Raw genomic sequence first — 22,775 nt, forward strand, 5'->3', positions numbered from 1 at the left:
AACGAACAGGCACAAAAATGAAAAAGACACACAAAAACACAAAAAATAGCAAAAACAAGAGACCAAATATCACCTCAGAACACTGCAATCAGAAACGGAAGGCTTTAATTACGATGGGGAGGGACTTAAATTAGCAGCACAAGCCTAAAAACGGGAGGGGAAAAGACTTAATTATGGTGGGGGGGGGGGACTCAAATGAGCTGCGCACCAGTGAAAACAGAAGCTCAGGAGCACGTTCGGCTTCCAAGGCAAAGTTCAAAAAACGGAACACCTACTTCCAGGTTTGCAGCGTTCCGGTTACTAGTTGTTCGGGAACTAAGCTATTCACAAACAGAGGTACCACTGTATCTAGTTTGTGGCCCAGGTCATCATCCGTCAAATCTTGAGCGCTGCTGTGCAGAATCTGGCAACACTGTGTGTGGTAGCAGGGTTGGTATCTGAAAGCAGCAGGGAGGTACAGAATTGTCCTGCGCGCCCGGGGTACTTACGCAGTGATGGGGAGATGAGGCTGGTACGAATGTCTCTATAATAAAAGACACTGGGGAAGCACATTCTCTCTTGTTTCTACTTGTCCAGAGTCCCAGGGGCATTGCCTCTCCAGATAGGCAACCTTCCTCTATCGGCCTTCAAGGACAGGGCGAGGGGAGGGCATGGCATCAAGCCAAAGTCCTCTGGTGCTTAGGGACTTCGAGTTTAGCTAGATAGGCCATCGGAGAGGCAGAGTACCTGGGGGATTCATTGGCAATACAAGTTGGGGTCCTGGATAGATCCAACTGGCACTCAGTGATTCCTGAACAACCTCTCTGCTGCAATATTTCATGCACAGACCCTTGCCAAGTGGTGTGGTCTCTTGCAAACATTTTCCATAGTGTGGCCATTGCATGAGTTCATGAAAGCAGCCGGGTTTATTGCACAATTTTCTGCTTTCTCCCAGCTCTTGGCTGTTGCATTTGTGTGCCTCCATCCAGAGCTTGGTAAGTTTTTGTTTGGTTTTTGCATTGTCTTGTGAGCTGGTGCTTAAAGAATTCCTTGGGTTTCTATTGGGTAATATTTGCATACTGCTGTGTAATAGTTGCATACTCCGCTCTGTTGACTCAGCTGTTTTGAAAATTCCAAGGACCTTTTCCAAGGTGAGCTCACAATCGTCTAGCAAACTTCTCTTGGTGCTGTTGTCTTTGATTCCAAATACTAGCTGGTCATCTAGGGTTGCCATATTCCCAAAAACTTTGGGGGGGAACATCTCCCCCCAAAACCAAGTTGTTGGCCCACTGACGAGGACATCTTGTCAAAAGACCCTCCCAAACTGGGAGATGCCCTTGGGATGATGCCCACAAGGGAGAAGGCAAGCCATTGCCCTCAAAGCCTCTAAGGTGGCCCTGAGGACAATCTTTAAAAATGAATCTAACCATGATATGGTTCCCTATGTTTCTAAATTTTGAGGGATAGCAAAAGAAGCAGCATGGTTTTCCTGGACAAACCAGAAACCAATAATCTGCCCGGGCGCCAGTTTCCTGCCCAATTCCCGGACGTGTCCGAGAAAACCCAGACTTATGGCAGCCCTATGCAGGACTCAGTTAACTTTCCTTAATGACATGTATTGCTTAGTGGCCTGAGATCAGTCACAAAACTCTAAAGAGGTTCTCTCTCTGCAATAGCATTCTGAACATGCAGCATTCAAATGTTCAAATTCTATGTCCTTTTCAAGGTTTTTCTGAGAGGAAGTTATTGGTTTGTTTTGGTTTGTTCTTGTTTTTATTATGTATTTTGTGCTTTTATGCTGTGGAACGCCCTGAGATCTTCTGATGAAGGGCAATATACAAATTTAATAAATAACAAGAGACCATATAACACTGGTCTTGAAAGACCTACATTGGCTCCCAGTATGTTTCCAAGCACAATTCAAAGTGTTGGTGCTGACCTCTAAAGCCCTAAACGGCCTCAGCCCAGTATATCTGAAGGAGCGTCTCCATCCCCATCGTTCTGCCCAGACATTGAGGTCCAGCTCAGAGGGTCTTCTGGCGGTTCCCTCCCTGCGAGAAGTGAGGTTACAGGGAACCAGGCAGAGGCCTTCTTGGTGGTGGTGCCTGCCCTGTGGAACGCCCTCCCAGCAGATGTCTAGGAAAGAAACAACTCTTTGACTTTTAGAAGACATCTAAAGGCAGCCCTGTTTAGGGAGGTTTTTAATATCTGATGTTTTATCGTGTTTTTAATATTCTGTTGGAAGCCACCCAGAGTGGCAAGGGAAACCCAGCCAGATGGGTGGGGTATAAGTAATAAATTATTATTATTATTATTATTATTATTATTATTAACAACCACAACAACACTCCACTTCTAGTTTCATTTGTCTACATCTCGGTGGCAAGAAATCATGCTCTCTCTCTGAATACAGATTTAGGATTAACTCATTTTATTTTATATCTAAGCTCGCTTTCCCATTTAGCTTTATCGTTCTGCCCGAAGATAAATTTTGCAACCTCCAAAATCTTTGCAGGGCTCCCAGGAGAAGTCTTACTCCAGAGAAGAAATCACCTTTTTACTGTGGTTGAGACTGACATAGCAGTAACAGTCTATAGGGCAGATTTAGGTGTGTTGCTTAAACAAACAAACAAACAAAAAAGCACTGTTGGCACACTTGATGGAGCTGACAAATATTGATCTACCCTCATCGGCGGCAATGAAGAAGGCCTTGGTACATGACTTTGCTGCTGTCACAACGAATTAGCGACAACATTGTACAGCTCTCTCTGTTTCCAAGCCTCCATCCCGTGACTCATCCAATCATTAAAAAGAAAAAATGATGTGCAGAATATCCTCAAAATAGCCAGGTCAAACATGCTCCTTTGCTGTTTATAGAATGAAGTGCATACTCCGTGACGGAAGACTGCACAGTGTAGTAAAATTGAAGAAGAGAACCTTTGGTTACAGAACTCAGTCTTTGGTAAGGTGTGGTCAGAGCTCCAAAATTCAAGTTATTAAAATAGCCTGTAAGGCTTTAAAATTCAGTCCCCTAACAATTAAAAGAAGCTAAGTAGTACAGTGGGGGTGATAAGTGTTCCAATATGTTTCTGTTGTAGGGAACACATCTCACTTTCTGGGGGGTGGGGGGGGGGAATAAAAAAATAAAAACAGGGTGGTTTTTGACATCTATTCTGTCTCCAGTCTACCCTGAAAAGTTGTGAGAATGCTATATCTACGCTGGAGAGAGGGCAAAATACCACCATGCTAAAGAGCTTGACTTACAGAAATCCTTCCTTACATTTTCTCATGCTTTAAAGCCAAAGTAGACCCAACATCAGTGAACAGAATCTACTGGGGTTTTGTTTTGTTTTAAGTGGTAATGGCAACAATAGCTGTTTGTCTTGTCCAGCTTTTTTTTTGGGGGGGGGGGGGAACAGCTTGAGGAAGGCATTTTAATAAGGAAAACAGCATGAAAGAATTAACACCCCCCCCCCCGCCGCCCCATGCTATGATCCCAATGCAAGTCCCCGCTCTATACACAGGTGCTATTGACACTTTACAGTTTAGCAAATCGTGGTGATCCTGTTCCTAGATCTCTGGGATCAAAGGTGCCTTGAAAGTAATCCAAATGTTATCTTTTCAAAGTTGCAGGAAATGGTAGTACACCCTGGGCTTTCGTGGTATTCCATAACAGTCCATACATTTCCCCCCTTGGTTGCACATTTTTGCCAGGTATACTGTCTTTTCCAAAGGTAAAGGTAAAGGACCTTTGGAAGGTTAAGTCTAAGGCGACTCTGGGGTTGCAGCGCTCATCTCGCTTTCAGGCCAGGGGAGCCGGCGTTGGTCCACAGACAGCTTTCCGGTTCATGCGGCCAGCATGACTAAGCCGCTTCTGGTACAACGGGACACCGTGACGGAAACCAGAGCACACGCTGTTTACCTTCCCACCGCAGCGGTACCTATTTATCTACTCGTACTGGGCTGCTTTCGAACTGCTAGGTTGGCAGGAGCTGGGACAGAGCAACGGGAGCTGACCCTGTCGCGGGGATTTGAACCACTGACCTTCTGATCGGCAAGCCCAAAAGGCTTAGCGGTTTGGACCACAGCGCCACCCGCGTCCCTTTTTCCATAGGAAGCACCCCTATACCAAGTCAGATCATTGACCCATCTAGCTCAATATTGTCGACACTGGTTGGCAGTGTATCTCTAGAAATGTATCTTGTCCGGACAGGCAAAGGTTTGGGTGTGTGGCTTTCAGCAGTGGGAGGAAAAGAGCACAGGTGAGGCAGAAGGACTTAGTCTTAGAGGCTGGAAAGATAGGCATCTGACTTTCAGCCCTAAAGTGGATTCTCTGCATATCAATCTTCCTCTAGTCATGCGACCCGCATCAATCTGTCTCGTCACCAAAACATCAGAATTGAGCTAGGGACAAGAACAGCCAACTCCAGTCCAAATGTCTTGGGTGGTTGAGGCATGAAAGTTGCAGGAACGCCCTGTGTGCTAATACTTTTTTATTTGCAGATGTTGAGGTCTTTCCAATCCCTTGTGGCTCTGCAAGACTATCCAGTGAAGAGACTGCAAGCTGCCAAGCCAAGCCCAACTGTTTGGAGTGAATCTCTGGCCTTGTGCACCACATGCCTCTGACGCAAGCTTTTGCAAAAACAAACAACCACTTCGATTGATAAAGAACCCAATCAATTGTTTTCCCTTCCTGAGCAATTTGTGGTGGGTGCGCTTCTGTTCGTTTGGGCGGCTGGCAGCTAACGAGAGGCGGCTTAGTCTGTGTTTACAGTCAAGAAAGGCGAGTGGCTGGCAGGCAAGGCCCAAGTGGTGTGGCATTTACAGTAAATACTCGCAGGAGGCAGAAAGGAGAGAGAAGGAGCAGAGGCCTTGCACTGCAACGCCAAAGCGTATAAAACCAAGGGCTCCGTTGCAGAGAAGGGGGGGGGGGGAGGTGGAAGATGATTTATTTTGCAAAGGATATGGGCAAGAGAGCTTGACTGAGCAAGGAGGTGTCTTGTGGCTCTCAGCAATGGCTGAGAAAGTGCGCTGCATTTTCATAAAATATTAGCTTTTTATGAAACTCTTAAGTCTGCACATGTTAAGATTGTTTGCATTTTTTAAAATGAAAACAATCAAACCCGTTTTCTTTTTACAGGGGGTCGGACTGGGAATGTCCTTAAGTGCTAAGCTGCGCATGGGTGCTGTAATGCGGGACAAAAAGATTTGCTTTCCTTCTCCATATGCAGGAAAAACAAGGTTTCTAATGAAATAGTCAAGGAAAAGCGCATGTGGAAACCCCGGGATTGCTGCCCCGCGCCAGTGTCAAGAAAACCCTGCAGGCACAAAGGATTTTCCTTGGAGATCTGTTGAAGACAAGTCCTTGCCATGAAACCACTCGCAGAAGAAGCTGTAGAACAATACATTCAGAATAAGGTAAGGAACATTGTGGCGGTTCGGAATTCTGTTTTCATGCTAATGAGGCAAAACCAGTGTGTTTCTTTCAGTGGGGGGGGCGCAGGGGGACGCACACCCCTCAACATTTGGTGAATCTAAGCTTGGCCTCACTGAGGGGCAGTATTTCAATATGAGTAGGAAAGTGAGAGTACCCCTAAACATTTTTAACAGGAAAAAAAGCACTGGGTAGAGCTCTCCAGGTAAAGTACCAACTGAATGAAATTTTGGGAAGGATCAGCAAAATCTAACCCAGGAATGTCTCTTGCTCTGAAGTACCCAATCTTGGATCTACAGCAGAACCATTATGAACAAATGCAAGAGGATCTGTGGTAGTTTTATTCTGTCTGCTGGAGCCAAACAGGGCAGATGCTCTCTATGGAGAGAGACGAACGGCTAGAATCATTTGGCGGAGGGTGGGGGTTCCTTCAAATTTTCTTAACTGTAGGAAGTCTTTCTTCATTAACTTGTCTGCAGAGACAGGATTTTAACATGGAAAAAGGCAGAGTGAAAAGCCCCTCCCAGAAGCACTGCAGATGCAAGACACCTTCTGTCCACAGCTGCACTTACATTTTCAAAACACGTGGGAAATATTGTTCTGTCACATCTAATTTGGCCCTGATTTTCTCAGTAACTACTCAAACTGGGCATTAACAGAAGGACGCTTTGGGCTTGTCCATGTTTGGGCATTATGTAGCTGTTAATCCACTTTGCCCCATCAAATTAGAGTCTACATCCACATGTATTTGAATCTGTATATGAGAAGCAGCTTCATTCTTTCTCGTGTTTCCGTTTGTGTTCCCCCCCACCTTCTGATTTCTTGATGCACACCTTGTTCTTTTTGTTTATTATATAGTCACACAAGAAATCTAATTGACTTTGACCCTTTGCCGGAAATTTGATATATAGGGCAATAAAGATGAGTTCTGAAGCCTCTTAATGCCTAAAAATTGTAATTTTATGATGTGAACTGTCGTGAGATCTACAGATGAAGGGAGGTATACAAATTCAAAATAATAATAATAATAATTTCATTGCAGCTGACACTTTCATGGGCAAAAGTCTGCTTTGTCAGGTGCATGAAGTGTAACCTAAGTGTATAAACCTTGAGGGGAAAGGGGGGGTGTCAGTTATTTGTTCCGTTTTTACAAAAGGCCAAGCAATTCAAGTGATAGCTTTAGATGCTTCACAGTACAATGAAGAACGCAAATGAATTCAAAGATCCAGCCAAGTAAATGTAAGTTCCAGTTTGGGTGTAAGTACTCATAATTGAAGACAGGAGTGCCTGGTGTGCTCTGGTCCAGGGGGTCAGGAAGAGTCGGACATGACTAAACAACAACTCAGAATTAAGCATAGGAAGCTCTGCCATGTAAATAATACCTAAAGGGGGACCCTTTAGATATTTCCCCAACCCAAAAGATTTGGGGAGGGGATTCAAGTTCTGTTCTACAAACAGAATCCTTCCACTAGCAGAACTACTGAACTGGACAGCGCCCTCTGAACTGGAATTCCCATGCCATTTGCATCCAGACTCACATACATGGGTACCTGCACACACAGCAAGGTTCACCTAAATAATATGTCTTCCAGAAGGTCTGTGGTTAAGCTGTGGACTAAATGCCACTTGGGGGTTGCTTCCGGCAGTCGCGGAGGAAGGGGCTTTGGTACCTGGGGGCGTCCCAATGGAGTGGCGCCTGCCTGAGCGATCACCCCAAGGGGGAGGCACCTGCCCACAGCGACGCCCCCCCCCCGGCTGGCACCTGGAGCAGACTGCCCTCCCCACCCCCTTCCTCCACCACTGCCTTCTGGGTCTACCATTCTCTGATTCTGTACAGTCTGGAGTCCGAAACAATATAGTAGGAATGTTGGATTTTGTCTGCAGGTGGACCTGAGGCACCGAGCAGTGGCCAAAACAGTGGATGAAGTGCAAAAAATCATACAACGGCTTACCAACGAAATTAGCAACAAGGATTCTCGTTTCCAGGCAATTTCTAACTCTGGGATTCATAATGAAAACATGAAGGTAAGTGTGCATGGGGTCTTCGGCTTGAACCAGGCCTTCTCGGTTGTGGCGCCCTCCCTGTGAAACACCCTCCCATCAGATGCCAAGGAAACAAACAACTATCTGACTTTTAGATGACATCTGAAGGCAGGCCTGTTTAGGGAAGTTTTTAATGACTGTTGTTTTAATGTATTTTTAATATTTTGTTGGAAGCCACCCAGAGTGGCTGGGGAAACCCAGCCAGATGGGTGGGGTATAAATAATAAATTATTATTATTATTATTATTATTATTATTATTATTATTATTGGTGCATTGAGTCCACAAGCGGTTCTGAACCCTCCTCCTCATGGGAGCACCATCTGTCCATTATAGACTGCAGGATTAAAGCTACACTTGGTGCCTCTGGCTTCTTGCTCTGAACTACAGTTCTGGAACCTTTAAAGGACAGTGTAAGGTCTGGGTTGTGTGGGAAGCAGTTTGTGGGCAACCCGGAGTTGTGGAATGAAGGCGTAATTCAGAACCAAAGGGCAAGCCAGAAGGCAGATTTGAGGAGCAAGCCAGAAGGCAGGACTGATGTACAACCAAAAGATGCAAGAAGAGGCTGGAACTCAGGATGTTTTCATTGATTCCAGTTCATAACCTCAATACCCCCTGAATGGGCTTCTATTACCACTCGTATTCAGCCATCAGTTACAATCAGAGGCATACTTCCTTGCAATTATTAAAACTGGGGCTGGATCTACGCAGACCTTTTTAACGTTATTAGAACGGCATTAGATAGATTGTTCTAAAATGTCACAGGGCAGACTGGTAAATTTCAAACGTTCCTTACCTTGTTTTTCCTGTCAAAATGCAGTTTCCCAGCTGCCAGTTCCTGGTTGCTCTGCAACGCCCTCTGGTGTCACCTTTCAATGACGCATTATTAACGTTACAAGCAAAATGTAACATGCCCATCCATCTACGTTAGGAAAATCATTCCTTAACCCTTCCTTGATGTTATAACCCGTGAGCGTAGATCTGCCCTGGGTGTACCACAATGCCAGTGGAAATTGATGGAAGAGAATGGATGGGACCACTGGTGATACACGGATGCCTTTGGCCATAGAGATGTTCTACTCTGCACCAGAGAAAGTATGAGCTTCTGAAAAGAGTGAGGGAGATAGACTACAGGTGATGGGAACTGAGGTCTGAGGCTGCAGTCCTTCTTAGCTGGATGTATGAATTCAGTAAGACGGAGCAGATAAGGTCAGTAGGAGCAGATATGGTTCGGAGTCTGCTGTTCACAATAGATGCTGTCTGGGAGCCTCCTTGCATGTTGGTTATTTGCTGCCCAGACCGTTCCAGGCCTCGCTATTTCAGAGGCTGTAATAAAATACGACCTCCCTCATCTCCCATGTCCAGATTCTGTGGACTGCACAAAAACACCCATGTTTTGTCAGTTTCTGCCACTGCAGAGCAATGATGCGATTATAGGCTGGTCATTTTCTTCTAAGAGATCTTGTGGGGCATGGCAAGCTTTTGTGCAAGGTAGGGAGATGTGGAGAGGGTGGTCTTCAACATTCCTTCTACCTTGGCAATTCCATGATTTGATAAAGATTCTCATTCTATTTAGTAAGTAAAACCCCTAAAACAACCCTTTGTAAAGGAAGTTTTTTAATAACTCTTGCAAGCATCCAGAGAAAGGCACAGTTTCATATTTAATGGTTGGAAGGCAGGCCGTAGGGAGAAAATGTTTCATTTCTGCAAATCAGCAACGGTTCTTGTCAACTGACTAAACTTTTTTTGAGAGAAACTTGCCTTCGTATTTTTTTAAATTTAATGTATTTGAATCCCACTTTCCCCCCAAAGAGCTCAAAGCAGTATACATAGTTCTTACCATTAGTAGCCTTAGGTAAAGGTAAAGGGACCCCCGACCATTAGGTCCAGTCGTGGCCGACTCTGGGGTTGCGGTGCTCATCTCGCTTTACTGACCGAGGGAGCCGGTGTACAGCTTCCGGGTCATGTGGCCAGCATGACTAAGCCACTTCTGGCGAACCAGAGCAGCGCACAGAAACGCCGTTTACCTTCCCGCCAGAGTGGTATCTATTTATCTACTTGCACTTTGACGTGCTTTTGAACTGCTAGGTTGGCAGGAGCAGGGACTGAGCAATGGGAGCTCACCCCGTCGCGGGGATTTGAACCGCCGACCTTCTGATCGGCAAGTCCTAGGCTCTGTGGTTTAACCCACAGTGCCACCCGCGTCCCTTAGTAACCTTACAGCTAAGTTAACTCCAGGTGAATGCTTAGAGGGAGGGTGCAGCAAATGGTGATATCCAGGTAAGACTTTAATTTACATGCATCCGTGAGAAGGGGCTGAACCTGCAGACCTCAGAATGGTGGGGGTTCTGAACAGAGGGCTTATTTAGACATCAGGCAGGCTGGTTCAGACTACTGAAACACTAGCAACATGTGAGTACCGATGATCATCATTCCCAGCCCCAGGGATCAATATGGGTAGCTGAAAATCCCAGGGACCATAGTTCTCCTTTGAAGTGCCCCTTCTACATTCCTGGCTTGGGGCTAGGCTAGTTTGACATTAACCAGCAGCCTCAGAGGTCGCTGGCAGAGTCGCCCTTGAGATGACTTATGGAAATTGGGAAACCCATCAGGTCTTGGCTAGGTGGCAAGCTGTGGGGCGGGGGAGGGGGGAGGGAACGAAATGTCCCCACAAGTCTCCAGACCTTGTGGCAAGGTGAGGGGGGAGCCAACAAATGGTGGCACCATTTCTCCCTTCTCCCTCACTTTCCTCATTCCAGTTCTTGGAGGCCGATAGCCGTTTTCAGAAACGGCACTTGCAGCAAAGGGACACCGCATTTTCGTAGACTGGAGAAGGTTGTGAGGCTGCCACCGCAAGCTGGTTTTCAGCATTGCAAAACCTGCGGAGATGACTGCAGTTCCTGCTGTCTCGCTCTCTCTGCCCTGAGTCCCCCACTCACCTCTCTTGCAGGCAGATAAGGTAGAAAGAGACTGAACTGATATAGCAGGCAAAGACCCCACAAGGGAAGAAAGTAGCTCAATGTCGTGTTTCCCTTGTTTCCCGAAGGACTGGACAAGGTGTGCTTCAGAGTGTTTTGAAGAAGTTCCATCTCCAGGCTGCAAAGCTGGCATCTCTTTGGATTTCAACCTGCCTAGTGATTTGCATTAACGAGAGCTGCGTTTTTAGTTAGCCAACTAATTGCCTTTTACTGCATCTGTTCTGTCTACTTCTTTTCTTGCTGCCTTTCAGGATCAGCCAGCCTTACTGGCCAAGTGGTCAGCTCTGCTTCAGGGGAAGAGCCCCTTCCACCCGTCTATCCAGGTACAAACACCTTGCCTAGGTTCCCTCCGGGTCCCCTCATGTCTGCTTCCTCCCTTGATCACCACCACTCTCACTCCACCAACTACCCTAACTCACCTCTTCCCTAGCCAAGACCTCCCAAAATGTATGAAAGCACAAAGTCAGGCTTTTAAGTCACCTGCTGCCTGAGAAGTCTCACCTGAAGAAGGGGGCTTCACATTTTGTGGGCCTGCACATTTTGCTGGGCGTATTCTAGTCCCTGGGCTTTACGTGCCACGGAATTTGTCATCCCCACTAAAACCACGTGGGACTTCTTTGCAATGGCACATGAACAATAAATTCCATCTGTACTTATGCCTTGTAATTCTTTTCTGAGGAATCCCATCCTTGTTTTATTCAGACCTCTGCTGTTGTTTAAAATGGCCACTTTGCTTGCTTTTCAGTGTCCCTCCCTTTTCACTGTGCTCAAACTTCCCCAAGGATGTTAAGCCCTCAAATATTCCATAGTACGTTACTCAAACACCTGCTGTTGTTTCAAACAACCATTTCTGTTATGTACTGAAGTTCTCACCCTGGGCCAGAAGGGGGATACTGTAGATAGTTTTCACTCAGATCCACATATGCAAATAAGGGATTGAAAGTGACTTTCAGTGATTGGATAGTTACAGAAAGTGGTTACTGTTGCGTTGTAGTGGAGCTCTATATAAGCAGGCTGGCTGAACCCTTCAGCTCAGTTCTGTTCTGGCCTGTGAATAAGCAAGAGCTGTTTGAAGAATCGCTGTGTCGTCTGATATGTTCACCCACAACTTAACAATTTTCCTCTCAGTTCACTCAATCCCTGCTTTAATTAAAACTCTTCTGTTGTTTTCAGCTGCCTCTTTTCCCCTCTCCGTCTTGCCTGCCCCTCACTCCTCTGCTGGGGCCATTGCTGTTGTGCAACCTGCCTTCACTTTTGCTTCCCTATCCCAACCTGACTTCATGCAAATCCAGGATAGTGATACAGCACTGCCAATCTTCCCGTGACGATTGCTTGATGGCATTCTTACATTATTATTACTATATAGAGAGATAGATCATTTCCTCACTGTTAGCAGATGTAGTGAAGTAACCAAGGCTCCAGTACTTAACATATATACTTCTGAGTAAGCATGCTTAGGGTTGCATTCAGCCGTGAATCAGGAAGCCTCTAATTCAGATCCGACCCATGGAAGTGTGGACAAGCCCAAAGTCTGTTCTAGTTTCCTGGCCATCCTAGCCGTTTCCTGTTCCAACCTTTCTGAATCTGTCTAGGTCTTAACACCCGGCCAGTTCCTCATCACCGTCCCCTTGCTTGGCCTGTCTGGGTACAAAGAAGGCCAAGTACGGCATTGGCGCTACTACACGACACATGGAGCCAAGCTCCTGTCCCCTGTCAGGGACCCGGAGGAGCTGCAGCAGTGGTTGGAAGTGGAGCAGTTCTCCAAGAGCCTCCAACAGTGGCACGAGGCAGATGTGAACATCGAGGGCGACCTCGTGCCTGCCAAGGTCCTGGCTGTCTTCCGAGAACTTGTGGAGAAAGCGATCGTATCTCACAATCTCACAGGTGAGTTCACTGGGGCAGGTGCGAGAGGAAGTGGCTCAGGGGTTTTGGTAGCCCTTTCCCACAATCAACCACAGGCACTCATGGCCTCTCCAAACCTCGAACAGATATTTCTGCCGGGTCTACACACACACACACACACACACACACACACACACACACACCAGCAGAGTGGTCCTGGCCCTCATGACAGACCATACCACAAATCATCATCATCATCATCACCTCCACCACCATCATCATCTGCATTGTGACTTGCAGTGATTTCTAATGATCATAGTTTAGATCATATTTATTGTAATTAAGAGTGAATTTCTGTTTAATTATTTGCTGATGTTTTCAGAGTTAATTTTATTGCGTACTATTATATTCTAATAGATTGTTGAATATTAATTTCTTTTATATAAGCCATTCAGTTTAAAAGTTATATTCTTTTATGCCTTTCTGTATTGGACCAGATTATTGTAAGGGGCATGTTCTTGATTGTTTATTTTGTTGCTGTAAACCCCCTTGTGCAAGTAAATATAAAAAGGTGGTATACAAATTAAAAGTGAAATGAAATGAAACTGCCTTTGTAACTATAGATACAGACTGGCAGAAGCATACTGTGATAAGGGATTTTTGGGGGGGGGTGAGCGCTGCTAAACCCAAGAAATTAATGAATGTCAGAATCCAGCTAATATTGGGCATAGGAAGAGGAAATGCAAGCTGCAGAATTGTGCCAGGCGAGGAATCTGCTGCAGTCCAGTTTCTGCTGACAAATCCCCTTTGGGTGCCCTTTCCTTCCCCCAGAGCGAGTCAGCATTTTGGAAGGCTTCAGCCCAGTGGTCCATGTTGCTGTGGAGACATCCGACGTCCAGGTTGAGGTTGAGCTGGTTCCGACGATTGAGATCCCAACTTGTTGGCCTCGGAAAATCAAGTGGCCCCGATGTTTCAAGCGCTGGCCTAGCCAGGAGAAAGTGCAATGCGTCAAGGTACCAGGCCAGGATGCGACCGTGACTTTAGCCCCAAGCTGATCTTGCAGAGAGGGGCATGTGGAGGGGTAAGAGAGCAGGATTTAGGCCAGGGGTGTTCCCAAAGTGCGGTGCGCCACACGGGTGTGACAGGAGAGGATGTATTTCTTATCACTAAAATAGTCAGTGTGGCACGGGCAAATTTTTATTCTGAAAGTGTGGCCCACAATAAAATAAAATAAATGAGAACCAATGATTTAGGCCATAATGATTTGAACAGTTAAAACTAATATTCTGCTCTGGGGTTCAGAAGTAATACTGCCCCAGCCGTGGAGACGGAGCGTAGTCACTATGGCCAGTAGCATTCGATAGCCCCCTCCTTCGTGAAATATATCTAGGTTGGCAGACGCTCCAAGGGTCCCTATTTTCCAGGGCCATTCTGGATTTAGAGAAGCTGTCCTGGTTTCTGATTTGATCCTGGAATGTCCCGCTTTTCCTTAGGATGTCCCTATTTTCATCGGAGAAATGTTGGAGGGTATGGAGTTATCTAGCCCCCAAGGTGTCTGAAGGTAATCCTGTATAGGGAAGGGTTTTTTTAAAAAAATAATAATTAATGTTTTCTTATGTTTTTATATATGTTGGAAGCTGCCCAGAGTGGCTGGGGCAACACAACAAGATGTGTGGGGTATAAATAGTAAAATCATCGTTCTGGAATGGGACGTCCCTATTTTCATCGGGGAAATGTTGGAGGGTATGGGTTGGTGGCCATCGCTACTATGGAGTGAGTTCCATAGTTTAACTAGGTGTTGTGTGAAGAAGTGTTTTCTCTTATCTGTCCCGAACCTTCGAACTTCCCACTTCATTGGATGCCCACAAGCTCTTGTGTTAAGATGGGGGGACGGACTTTTCTCTGTCCTCTTTCTGTTTGCCATGCCTGGAGTCTGGTGCCAACTGGCAGTGGAGACTTGCAGCACCATCCCTGTAAGCAAGGGAAGAAAAGCAGGAGTCTTTTTTCAAATCCTCTACTTACCAGGGAGAGGTGGCCAATGTACACAACCCATAAAAGTATGAAGAGGGCACCCTTTCTATTTAATGCTACTAGGTTGGGGGAAGAGTGTAACTTCCAGATCCCTCTTGACCAATTGCTTCTAAGACCCTATGCACTAGATCAGGGTTTCCCAAACTTGTGTCGTCAGCTGTTTTTTTGACTACCACTCCCGTCATCCCTAACTGGCAGGACCAGTGGTCAGGGATGGTGGGAATTGTAGTCCAAAAACAGCTGGAGACCAAAGTTTGGGAAACACCAGTCTAGACAGTGACTTCTCCCATATTTTCCCTTTTGACTGCTAAAACATGCCTAATGTTTTGTTAATCTGGACCAGTTAAAAACTGTGGTGGCACGTGAAAGGCCGTTTACGTTCTCTTCTCCGGATATGCATCCAGCCTCCTCTCGCTGGAGAGTCCCCAGAGCCCAAGCCTTAACACAGCTTCTAGATAGCCTGTTAATAAAAATAAAAATAAAATTTATTTATACCCCAACCAGAGCCAGGCTCAGTAAAATTACAATAAAAGCATAATGGGGGGGGGGGACCAATTTAAAATACAGGTTAAAAAGCAATTTAAAATGCAGCCTCATTTTAAAAGTAGCCCATAAATCAAAACCATAAGGGGAGGGAAACAGAAGGGTCAGACTGAGTCCAAACCAAAGGCCAGGCGGAACAGCTCTGTCTTGCAGGCCCTGCAGAAAGATGTCAAGTCCCACAGGGCCCTGGTCTCTTGTGACAGAGCCTTCCACCAAGTCGGGGCCAGTACTGAAAAGGCCCTGGCCCTAGTTGAGACCAATCTAACCACCTTGAGACCTGGGACCTCCAAAGTGTTGTCATTTGTGGGCCTTAAGGTCCTCTGCAGGGCATACCAGGAGAGGCGGTCCCGTAGGTAGGTATCCCATTGAAGGCAATGGGATAAGCATGTAAACGTTGCTTTTAATTTAGCACATTTTAATATGTTTTATTTGCATAATTCTGTACCTTTCAATCTGTTTCAGAGTATTAGTAAGCACCCTGGACCCTTGGGATAATTGATGGATTGAAACAGTGCAAAGGCTGCTCCTATGGAGCTGCTCAACCAATCTCTCAGCTGGGGGGGGGCGTCCTCTGCCTTCTCTCCCCCCCCCCCGTCTTTTCCTTCCCCAACTTGCTCTGCTTCTTTTCTGCAGTCTTTTGGCTTTGACCTCTTGGCCTCTTCCAACTACCACTGGTACCTGAGCTTCGCGAGAGCTGAACACATCCTGATGCAGGGACTCGACGAGGACGGCGGTTGCCGCATTATGTGCTTCCGGGTTATGAGGCAGATGAAGGAAGATGTCTGGTGTGCAGGAAACAAGCCAGTCCTCACAGCCTTCCACCTGCAGGTGTGTGCGCAGCCAGTGAGGCATTGGGAAGGGGGGAGAGATCTGTACCCCAAAACAAGAGGAGATGTTTTGGAGGACTGGCTCCTTAACGCTTCTTCATTGCCTGTGGTTTGCTAAGGGATGGACAGAGCAGAAGGCAGCTGACTCTCGCTTCCCCACACCTCTGGCTCCATCCACTGTTGACCTCTGACAGAGTAGTCCCAACAGAATCTGACACTTGACAGAAAAAGGGGTTTCCACCCTTGAGCCGGGTCATTACTCTGACTGGATGCCATTATTAAGAAGGCCGTCTAATTCACTTGTGCTAGCAAGCCCCCATGTTCTCTCTCCTAGATGGGACACTTTCTGCAGACCCACACAGGGCCTGACATTACACGATAGGCTTGTGTGATGGAGACACCAGGTGTGGTGCTTCTAAACGTTCTGGTATGTTGCTAGGCTTTCAGTTATGGAAACAACTCCATATAAACGAAGATATACTACGTAGGCCAGACACTAGCACTTGCCAAAGATGTGCTAGTGAGTTTCATGGAAATCATTTTTGGCCCAGATTTTGTGTTTGTGATATTTGGGGAGTGGGAAATGGTCTTGCCCAGGCTTCCTCAACCTCGGCCCTCCAGATGTTTTGAGACTACAATTCCCATCATCCCTGACCACTGGTCCTGCTAGCTAGGGATCATGGGAGGTGTAGGCCAAAAACATTTGGAGGGCCGAGCTTGAGGAAGCCTGGTCTTGCCCTTTGTTTTTCTGGCAACCAGGCTCAAGCCACCCCCCCCAGGCTGTTGTTGTCCCCCCCCCCCCACAGTATACTGGAAACCCCAAATTCTCCTGGGTATCAGGGGTCCAACTTCAGCAACAAGTGCAGCAGGCAGAAGAAGATGCAGCTGGCAACTTACTTTTCATGCCAGAGCAACAGGGAGCTTCACTGAGAAAACTGTAGCATTTCTAAACTACAGTGGTACCTTGGTTCCCAAACTTAATCCATTCCAGAAGTCCATTCCAAAACCAAAGCGTTCCAAAACCAAGGCGCATTTTCCCATAGAAAGTAATGCAAAATCGATTAATCTGTTCCAGACTTTTAAAAACAACCCCTAAAACAGCAATTTAACATGAATTTCACTATCTAACGAGACCATGGATCCATTAAATGAAAGCAATAAACAATGTACTGCAGTCACACAGTCAGTCAATCAGTAGCTGAACTGGGTTCCATGCCGTCACAAAAACAAAACATAAAGAGCCGCAAAATCAAAAACGCAAAATAAATAGCAAAAACAGACAGACCTCAGCGTAACACTCAAAATGGAAGTGTGGCACTCAAAAGCATTCGCAAACCGGAACACTTACTTCCGGGTTTGCAGTATTTGGGTTCCAAGTTGTTTGAGTACCAAGGCATTTGAGAACCAAAGTACCACTGTATTTACTTTTAAAAAAATATTTATTTATTTATTATTAATGTTGCAATACATATATGAAATATTTACATAGTGATACATATACATTATATTTGTAAATTCACATTTTCACATTTCATTATGTACCAACATTTATCCATTTCTTTTTTTGCTGCTTATTTCTTGCCCTGTGTCTATTTCTTGCCTGTGTGTGACTTCCTTGTTATTATTTTGTAACTTTATTATGGAGATAGTATTTTTGTATCTTAATAATTAAGCATTTATTCTTATATATCTGCTTGACTTAACTTTGTACCACTGTATTGACTTCAAGGTTGGGAGCCATCCCATGTAGACTGTATCCCACCCCCCACCCCCCGTACTTCCTGCGTTGTTGAATTCAATGTGCCTCATTTGTGTCTTCTGCAGATGGTGCTTTTCTGGACGTGCGAGAAGTACCCTCGCTCCAAGGACTGGTCCTGCTTCCGCAAAGGCTTCCTGCGGATGGTGCGCAAGTTGCACAAATGTGTGAGCCAGCACTTCCTGAAGCATTACTTCATCAAAGGCACCAACCTGCTGAAGTATGCCAACACCAACGACCTGGATATGGTAGCGGGCAAGCTGGCTGTCTTCTTGGAGAACCCTACGCTTCCTCTGGACTGAGAGAGATGGACAAGCAGACTCCTCAGCCAGGTTTTGCCCTGTTCCTTAGTTCCTCCGTGTGGTGAGTAGTGAGGATAGAGGCAAATGGACCGGCATCTGGGAGCAAACTCTTCTGTCTTCTGCCTCTCCGTGAGTGCTGCCCACTTCTGTTTTGTACCTTCTCTAGGTGGGCTAAGCTCGAAAGCAGTTTGCCATATTTGGATCCAGAGTTTTCTTCTCCTGGTCAGCAAAATTGGGGTGAAGGATAAAGGACTGTTGTGCATTTATCAATGCGCTAAAAAGTTGGGGAGCATCTTGAAAAATCTGATGGGTGTGTGTGTGTGTGTCTCAGAGTCCTTGATCTGTTGGTGAATGAACCTTACTTGCTGGTTGCTAAATACCTCCATTGCTTCTTTCGGTTTTCCTTCCTTCTTGCCCCCAAAGGTTACCTTCTCTTGTTTTTAGGAATAACCAATGTCTGACTGCATGGACAGCAAGAAAGATATATAAATGAAAGGAGCACAATCATAAATGCATCTGGGCAATGCATGCAACTGGATCCAAGTCAGAAAGCCTGCCAGTTATGATCTTGTCTGGAAGCTAGTGGCATGCGTTGCTCGTTTGAGTTTGTGTTCGCAAAGAGCGCAATATCTGCCAAATGTAACATGGGATGTAGCCCTCAGGTGTGTGAATGAGAAGACAGGCTTCCAATGTTTGGTGCTACCTTTGTTCCTGCCATGTTGCCAGCTTTCCTGCAGTGGCATTCAGAAGTGACTGCGACGGGATACTTATTTTTCTGTGCAATGTTCAGGGTTTTTTTAATCAGAGACCCTTTAAGGGTTCAGTAGAGCACATTCTAGAATAAAATGTTTTTACCTCAATTAGTTACACTTGTGGACAGCCGGTGGCGTGAATAAACAATGGTCAAGGTTTTTAAAAAATATACAGGACTCTCAACAGCTCAGGCTTTTTCTTACAACCGGAATACATCCATCCGCCACACTGTCCCACTGTCCCCATTGCATGAAGCTGTCGTCTGGCCAATCACTGGACTGCTTCCAATAGGGAAAAAAAAACCTAAGTGACATGGTAAAATATCACATGGGAAGGGTCGTTGAAAGCTGCATCTAGACATAGTGCTTACATGTCTTTCAGGTGATTCGTTGCCAATGTAAATCTCTTCCACGTGCACAAGACACTTAAATGCAATTTTTGAATTTTGCTTAGAGTGCAAAAGTACACAAAGGTGGGCCTGAAATTAGAGTCAGAGGTGCTCAGTTTTTCTTGTGAGGGGCATAGGAAAGTTTCTCTGGGTGGGTTTAAATGGCGGGGGGAATGTTACCTGGGTGGGTTTCTGTGGGTCAGCATGGTTTTTGGGGAAGGTTTGTGTGGGTGGGTTTGGTTTTTTGGAAAATGAGCCGTATCTCAAATCTTGAAATGGCTGACGACTGCTCTGCTAGAGGGAGGGGAAAGGAGGCAAGGAGGACAAGAAGAAGAAGAAGAAGATGTGTTTAGTTCAGTGTGTTTAGGACTTGTTCCAGTAGGGGATAAGAGCTAAGGGCTTTTGCCAAAGGCTTTGTAGAAAGGGGCTTTGAAAGTGGAGACAGCATCACGTGCGTAGAGTTGTACCTTGGAAGCCAAACGGAATCCGTTCCAGAAGTCCGCTCGACTTCCAAAAGGTTCGACTTCCAAGGCGTAGCTTCCGATTGCAGCCAATTGGAGGCCACGGAAGCTCCGCCAGACGTTCAGCTTCCAAAAGAACGTTCGCAAATCGGAACACTCACTTTCAGGTTTGTGGCGTTTGGGAGCCAAAACGTTCGACTGCTAAGGCATTCGTCAACCAAGGTACGACTGTATTTTGAGAGGAAACATCAGGTACCAGAGACAAGATATAAATAACCCTCATTTCAGACCCAGTGTGACTCCAAAGTGATTCTTATTCCTGAAAGTTTGATCTGGCAAACTCTCACACAGCATTGCGTCTGGCAACCCTGTCAAAGTCGCAAAACATTGCGCTGCCTTCAGTAGCCACCAGATGGTGGCCGTGCCCTGGCAGAAAGCAAAACTCCTGCTACTGACGTCAAGCGATAAAATCACACATGGTACAAATATTGAAATGCAATTTGAAAGGGAAGGGGTGTGCTAAAGGGGAAGCAGTGGCGAAGGGCCCCCCCCCCCAAACAACCAGAAAGCTGGAGGGGAGAGCTTCAGGGCCGGACAAGGTCACCCAAATTAAGGCATGGCTGCTTGTATCAGAAGCACAGCTTAAGAAAGACTCCTTCAAAACAGTCACCGTTTCATGGAAAGAGCAGAAATGAGGGTCATGCCTGAGCTCTTGATCTGAACCGCTCTTTCAGACTCATCTGTCTATTTCAGTTATTAGGCCTCCTGGTTTGCTCCCAAGGCCTCTTCTCAGCTGCAGCGGTACAGGAAGTGTTGCACCCCAAGCGCCGTGACGTATTAGCCTGGAAAGTGGGACTAGCATCATTTGGACCCAAGGGGGCTTCTGAAAGGAAGATTCTGCTCTGACAAACGTGGCTTCAGCTCACTCATCTCCTCAAACCAAAAAGTACACATGTCCCCCCTTACTTCTTCTTTCCATTTTTGGCAAGGACGGCCATGAAAGGCTGCGGATCTTAGGGAGAACCAGGAGAGGAGAAGCAGCTCATTCCCCTCGGTCTGAGGGGTTGTTTCCCCACTCAAAACTGCCCTGAGCTTCTTTTCATCCTGCGGCAAAATCCACATTCTGCTGGTCGAGATGCAGTTGAGGGGAAGGGAGTTGACTTGGAAAATGCCTGCCCTCCCTCCATCTGCAGCTTCCTGGGGCTGGTCTTTTAATCAATAATAAAAGTGGGAAAGGCTATACAGTTGGGTTTCCAAAAAAGGGAATGGGAAAGTCCAGCTCTCACTGTGGTGATAATCCTGTGCACAGGCTGTGCAGCAAACAACTGTTTTCAGGGCACACCTTATTTGTATGGTTGTAAGTTGTTTTAAGTTTTTAATATGGTTTTGATGCCATAACCCATCCTAGAACCTTAGCTTGAAGGGCAGGGAATAAATCAACAATGATGATGATGATAATAATAATAATAGTAGTAGTAGAATGAAAATCCAGGTTTAGACCTGCTTTTACAGAGAGGGTGACCTCTTTTGCCTTCAAGTTTCCACGTAACGGGCAACCTCCTTGAGAGGGAGTGATCCACCCTCATCTCTAACAGTGTGCCAAAAAGAATCCAAAACTTGTGCTTAAAGGTAAAGGTAAAGGTACCCCTGCCCGTACGGGCCAGTCTTGACAGACTCTGGGGTTGTGCGCCCATCTCACTTAAGAGGCCAGGGGCCAGCGCTGTCCGGAGACACTTCCGGGTCACGTGGCCAGCGTGACATCGCTGCTCTGGCGAGCCAGAGCCGCACACGGAAACGCCGTTTACCTTCCCGCTGGTAAGCGGTCCCTATTTATCTACTTGCACCCGGAGGTGCTTTCGAACTGCTAGGTTGGCAGGCGCTGGGACCGAGCAGCGGGAGCGCACCCCGCCGCAGGGATTCGAACCGCCGACCTTTCGATCGGCAAGTCCTAGGCGCTGAGGCTTTAACCCACAGCGCCACCTGCGTCCCTAAAACTTGTGCTTAGGAACCTTTTAAGTAATATGCATTGTGCATAACAGCAAATATCCTGTGTGTCATATTATTCTTAGTGCAATATGTGTATATTGACTGCAACAGTCTTTTTTCCCCAGCAAGCACTGACAGTGAGGAGTGAGATGGCATCGAACGGAAACATTTCTAGTCCAATAACAAATGTCTTGTGTGCCGTATTATTATTACTGTCATCATCATCATTATTATCAGTGCAATATTTGTGTATTTACTGCAATGGTTCTCCTCCCCCCCCCCCCCCAGCAGGGCACGAGATGGCATGAAGGCAAGAACGCAGGTGGGTTAGGAGCCCTGGGGACAGAGAGAGGGGGGGGAGAGGGGGGAGAGAGGTGGGCAGGACAGGGCTCTCTATCCACAGTCTCTTGCCCCTTTAAAGAGTTTGCTTTACCAGGAGAGACTAGAAGTGTGCCTTCTCTAGGATTTAAAACCTGAAATCCCGAAGAGACCATAGGATGTGCTTGAGCTCCAGCTGCACAAAATGGCAGGCGTGTGTCAGCTGAGAAGTCCCTGAAGAGGCCGGATAACTCAGGCTAGAACTGATTTGTATGCAGATATGTCCTTATTTCGCCTCTGGCAGCTCCTGCTTTGGCATTGCTAATAATTACTTGCTTCTTCCATAACTCCCCCAACCTGGCCTTGCATTCCTGGCCACCTGTAATTTACAGGCAAAGTGGTTTGGTGCCTGAGTATTTTTATACCGACCCTTCCTCCAGACAGGACACCAGTTGCCTTTCCTTCTGGTTTTACTCTCTTATTTATTTTACAGTGAAATGGCCTTACTTTGTTATAAAAAGGGTGAGGGGGAAGCAAGCAGTTGATCTCTCCTCAAGGACAGACAGAAATTGACTTAATTAAGAGGCGATTCTGAACTTTCCCTTGAACCAGGCTGAACCCACAAAGAGGAAGCTGCAGGTCTGGCATTGAAATGGCACAATATTCTTTTTTAAAGGGTCACAAATCAGGTCAGAAAAAGCACAACGGTTTGACAGCAAAGTTCTGTGGGCTCCATAAAAACACAGCAAAAAAAGGATTGCAAGGGCTAACTTGGAAGCGATTTGTAAACCTTAAGGGGTGTGTTATATATCATTAATTCCATTCTTGAAAATGTGCCCCCTCCCATATAATTCCCATAAACTGAACCATGCTTCCATATGAGAGATGGGGAGGGAGGAAGACAGATGAGTTAGTTGAAGGCTTGCACAAAATAATATGCCACCCAGTTAGGTTTGCCAGATCGGTAGCACCCCAGGACCTCTGAGATTTAAGGGTCCAAACTTTAGGCCTACAAATGATTTCACCAGGGCAGCCCTTGGGGATTCCCCCCACCCTTTGTGTTCCGTCCCACCACTGAGCCCTGGAGATGGAGGTTAATTGGGAGAGGGGAGAATGGAGCAGATGAAGGCAGGAC

General features: G+C 46.3%; 1 protein-coding gene across 6 annotated transcripts; it reads left to right on the forward strand.

Annotated features, from left to right (window-relative positions):
* Positions 1 to 4,134: 4,134 nt before the first annotated feature.
* Positions 4,135 to 18,656, forward strand: MAB21L3 (mab-21 like 3). 6 transcript variants are annotated; one of them, XM_079960324.1, is made up of 8 exons: positions 4,135 to 4,241; positions 4,483 to 4,791; positions 5,211 to 5,397; positions 7,298 to 7,438; positions 12,026 to 12,317; positions 13,107 to 13,288; positions 15,483 to 15,677; positions 17,501 to 18,656. In XM_079960324.1, the coding sequence occupies exons 3-8, from the start codon at positions 5,350 to 5,352 to the stop codon at positions 17,732 to 17,734; spliced, it is 1,092 nt and encodes a 363-aa protein (XP_079816450.1). In that variant the 5' UTR covers positions 4,135 to 4,241; positions 4,483 to 4,791; positions 5,211 to 5,349; the 3' UTR covers positions 17,735 to 18,656. The 6 variants fall into 6 exon arrangements, with proteins under 6 accessions (XP_079816450.1, XP_079816449.1, XP_079816451.1 ...); XM_079960323.1 differs by lacking the exon at positions 4,135 to 4,241 and having other exon boundaries at positions 4,270 to 4,791; XM_079960325.1 differs by lacking the exon at positions 4,135 to 4,241 and having other exon boundaries at positions 4,270 to 4,686.
* Positions 18,657 to 22,775: the final 4,119 nt, after the last annotated feature.

The sequence above is a fragment of the Podarcis cretensis genome (assembly GCF_951804945.1).
Source record: "Podarcis cretensis genome assembly, chromosome: 17".
Classification (NCBI taxonomy): domain Eukaryota; kingdom Metazoa; phylum Chordata; class Lepidosauria; order Squamata; family Lacertidae; genus Podarcis; species Podarcis cretensis.

Bases quoted from the DNA above. Each gene is read 5' to 3' on its own strand.
- MAB21L3 (XM_079960327.1), top strand. From the start codon at position 5,350: ATGAAACCACTCGCAGAAGAAGCTGTAGAACAATACATTCAGAATAAG. The intron at 7,439-10,684 runs GTAAGTGTGCAT...GCTGCCTTTCAG, and splicing joins TTCATAATGAAAACATGAAG to GATCAGCCAGCCTTACTGGC. The intron at 15,678-17,500 runs GTGTGTGCGCAG...TGTCTTCTGCAG, and splicing joins TCACAGCCTTCCACCTGCAG to ATGGTGCTTTTCTGGACGTG.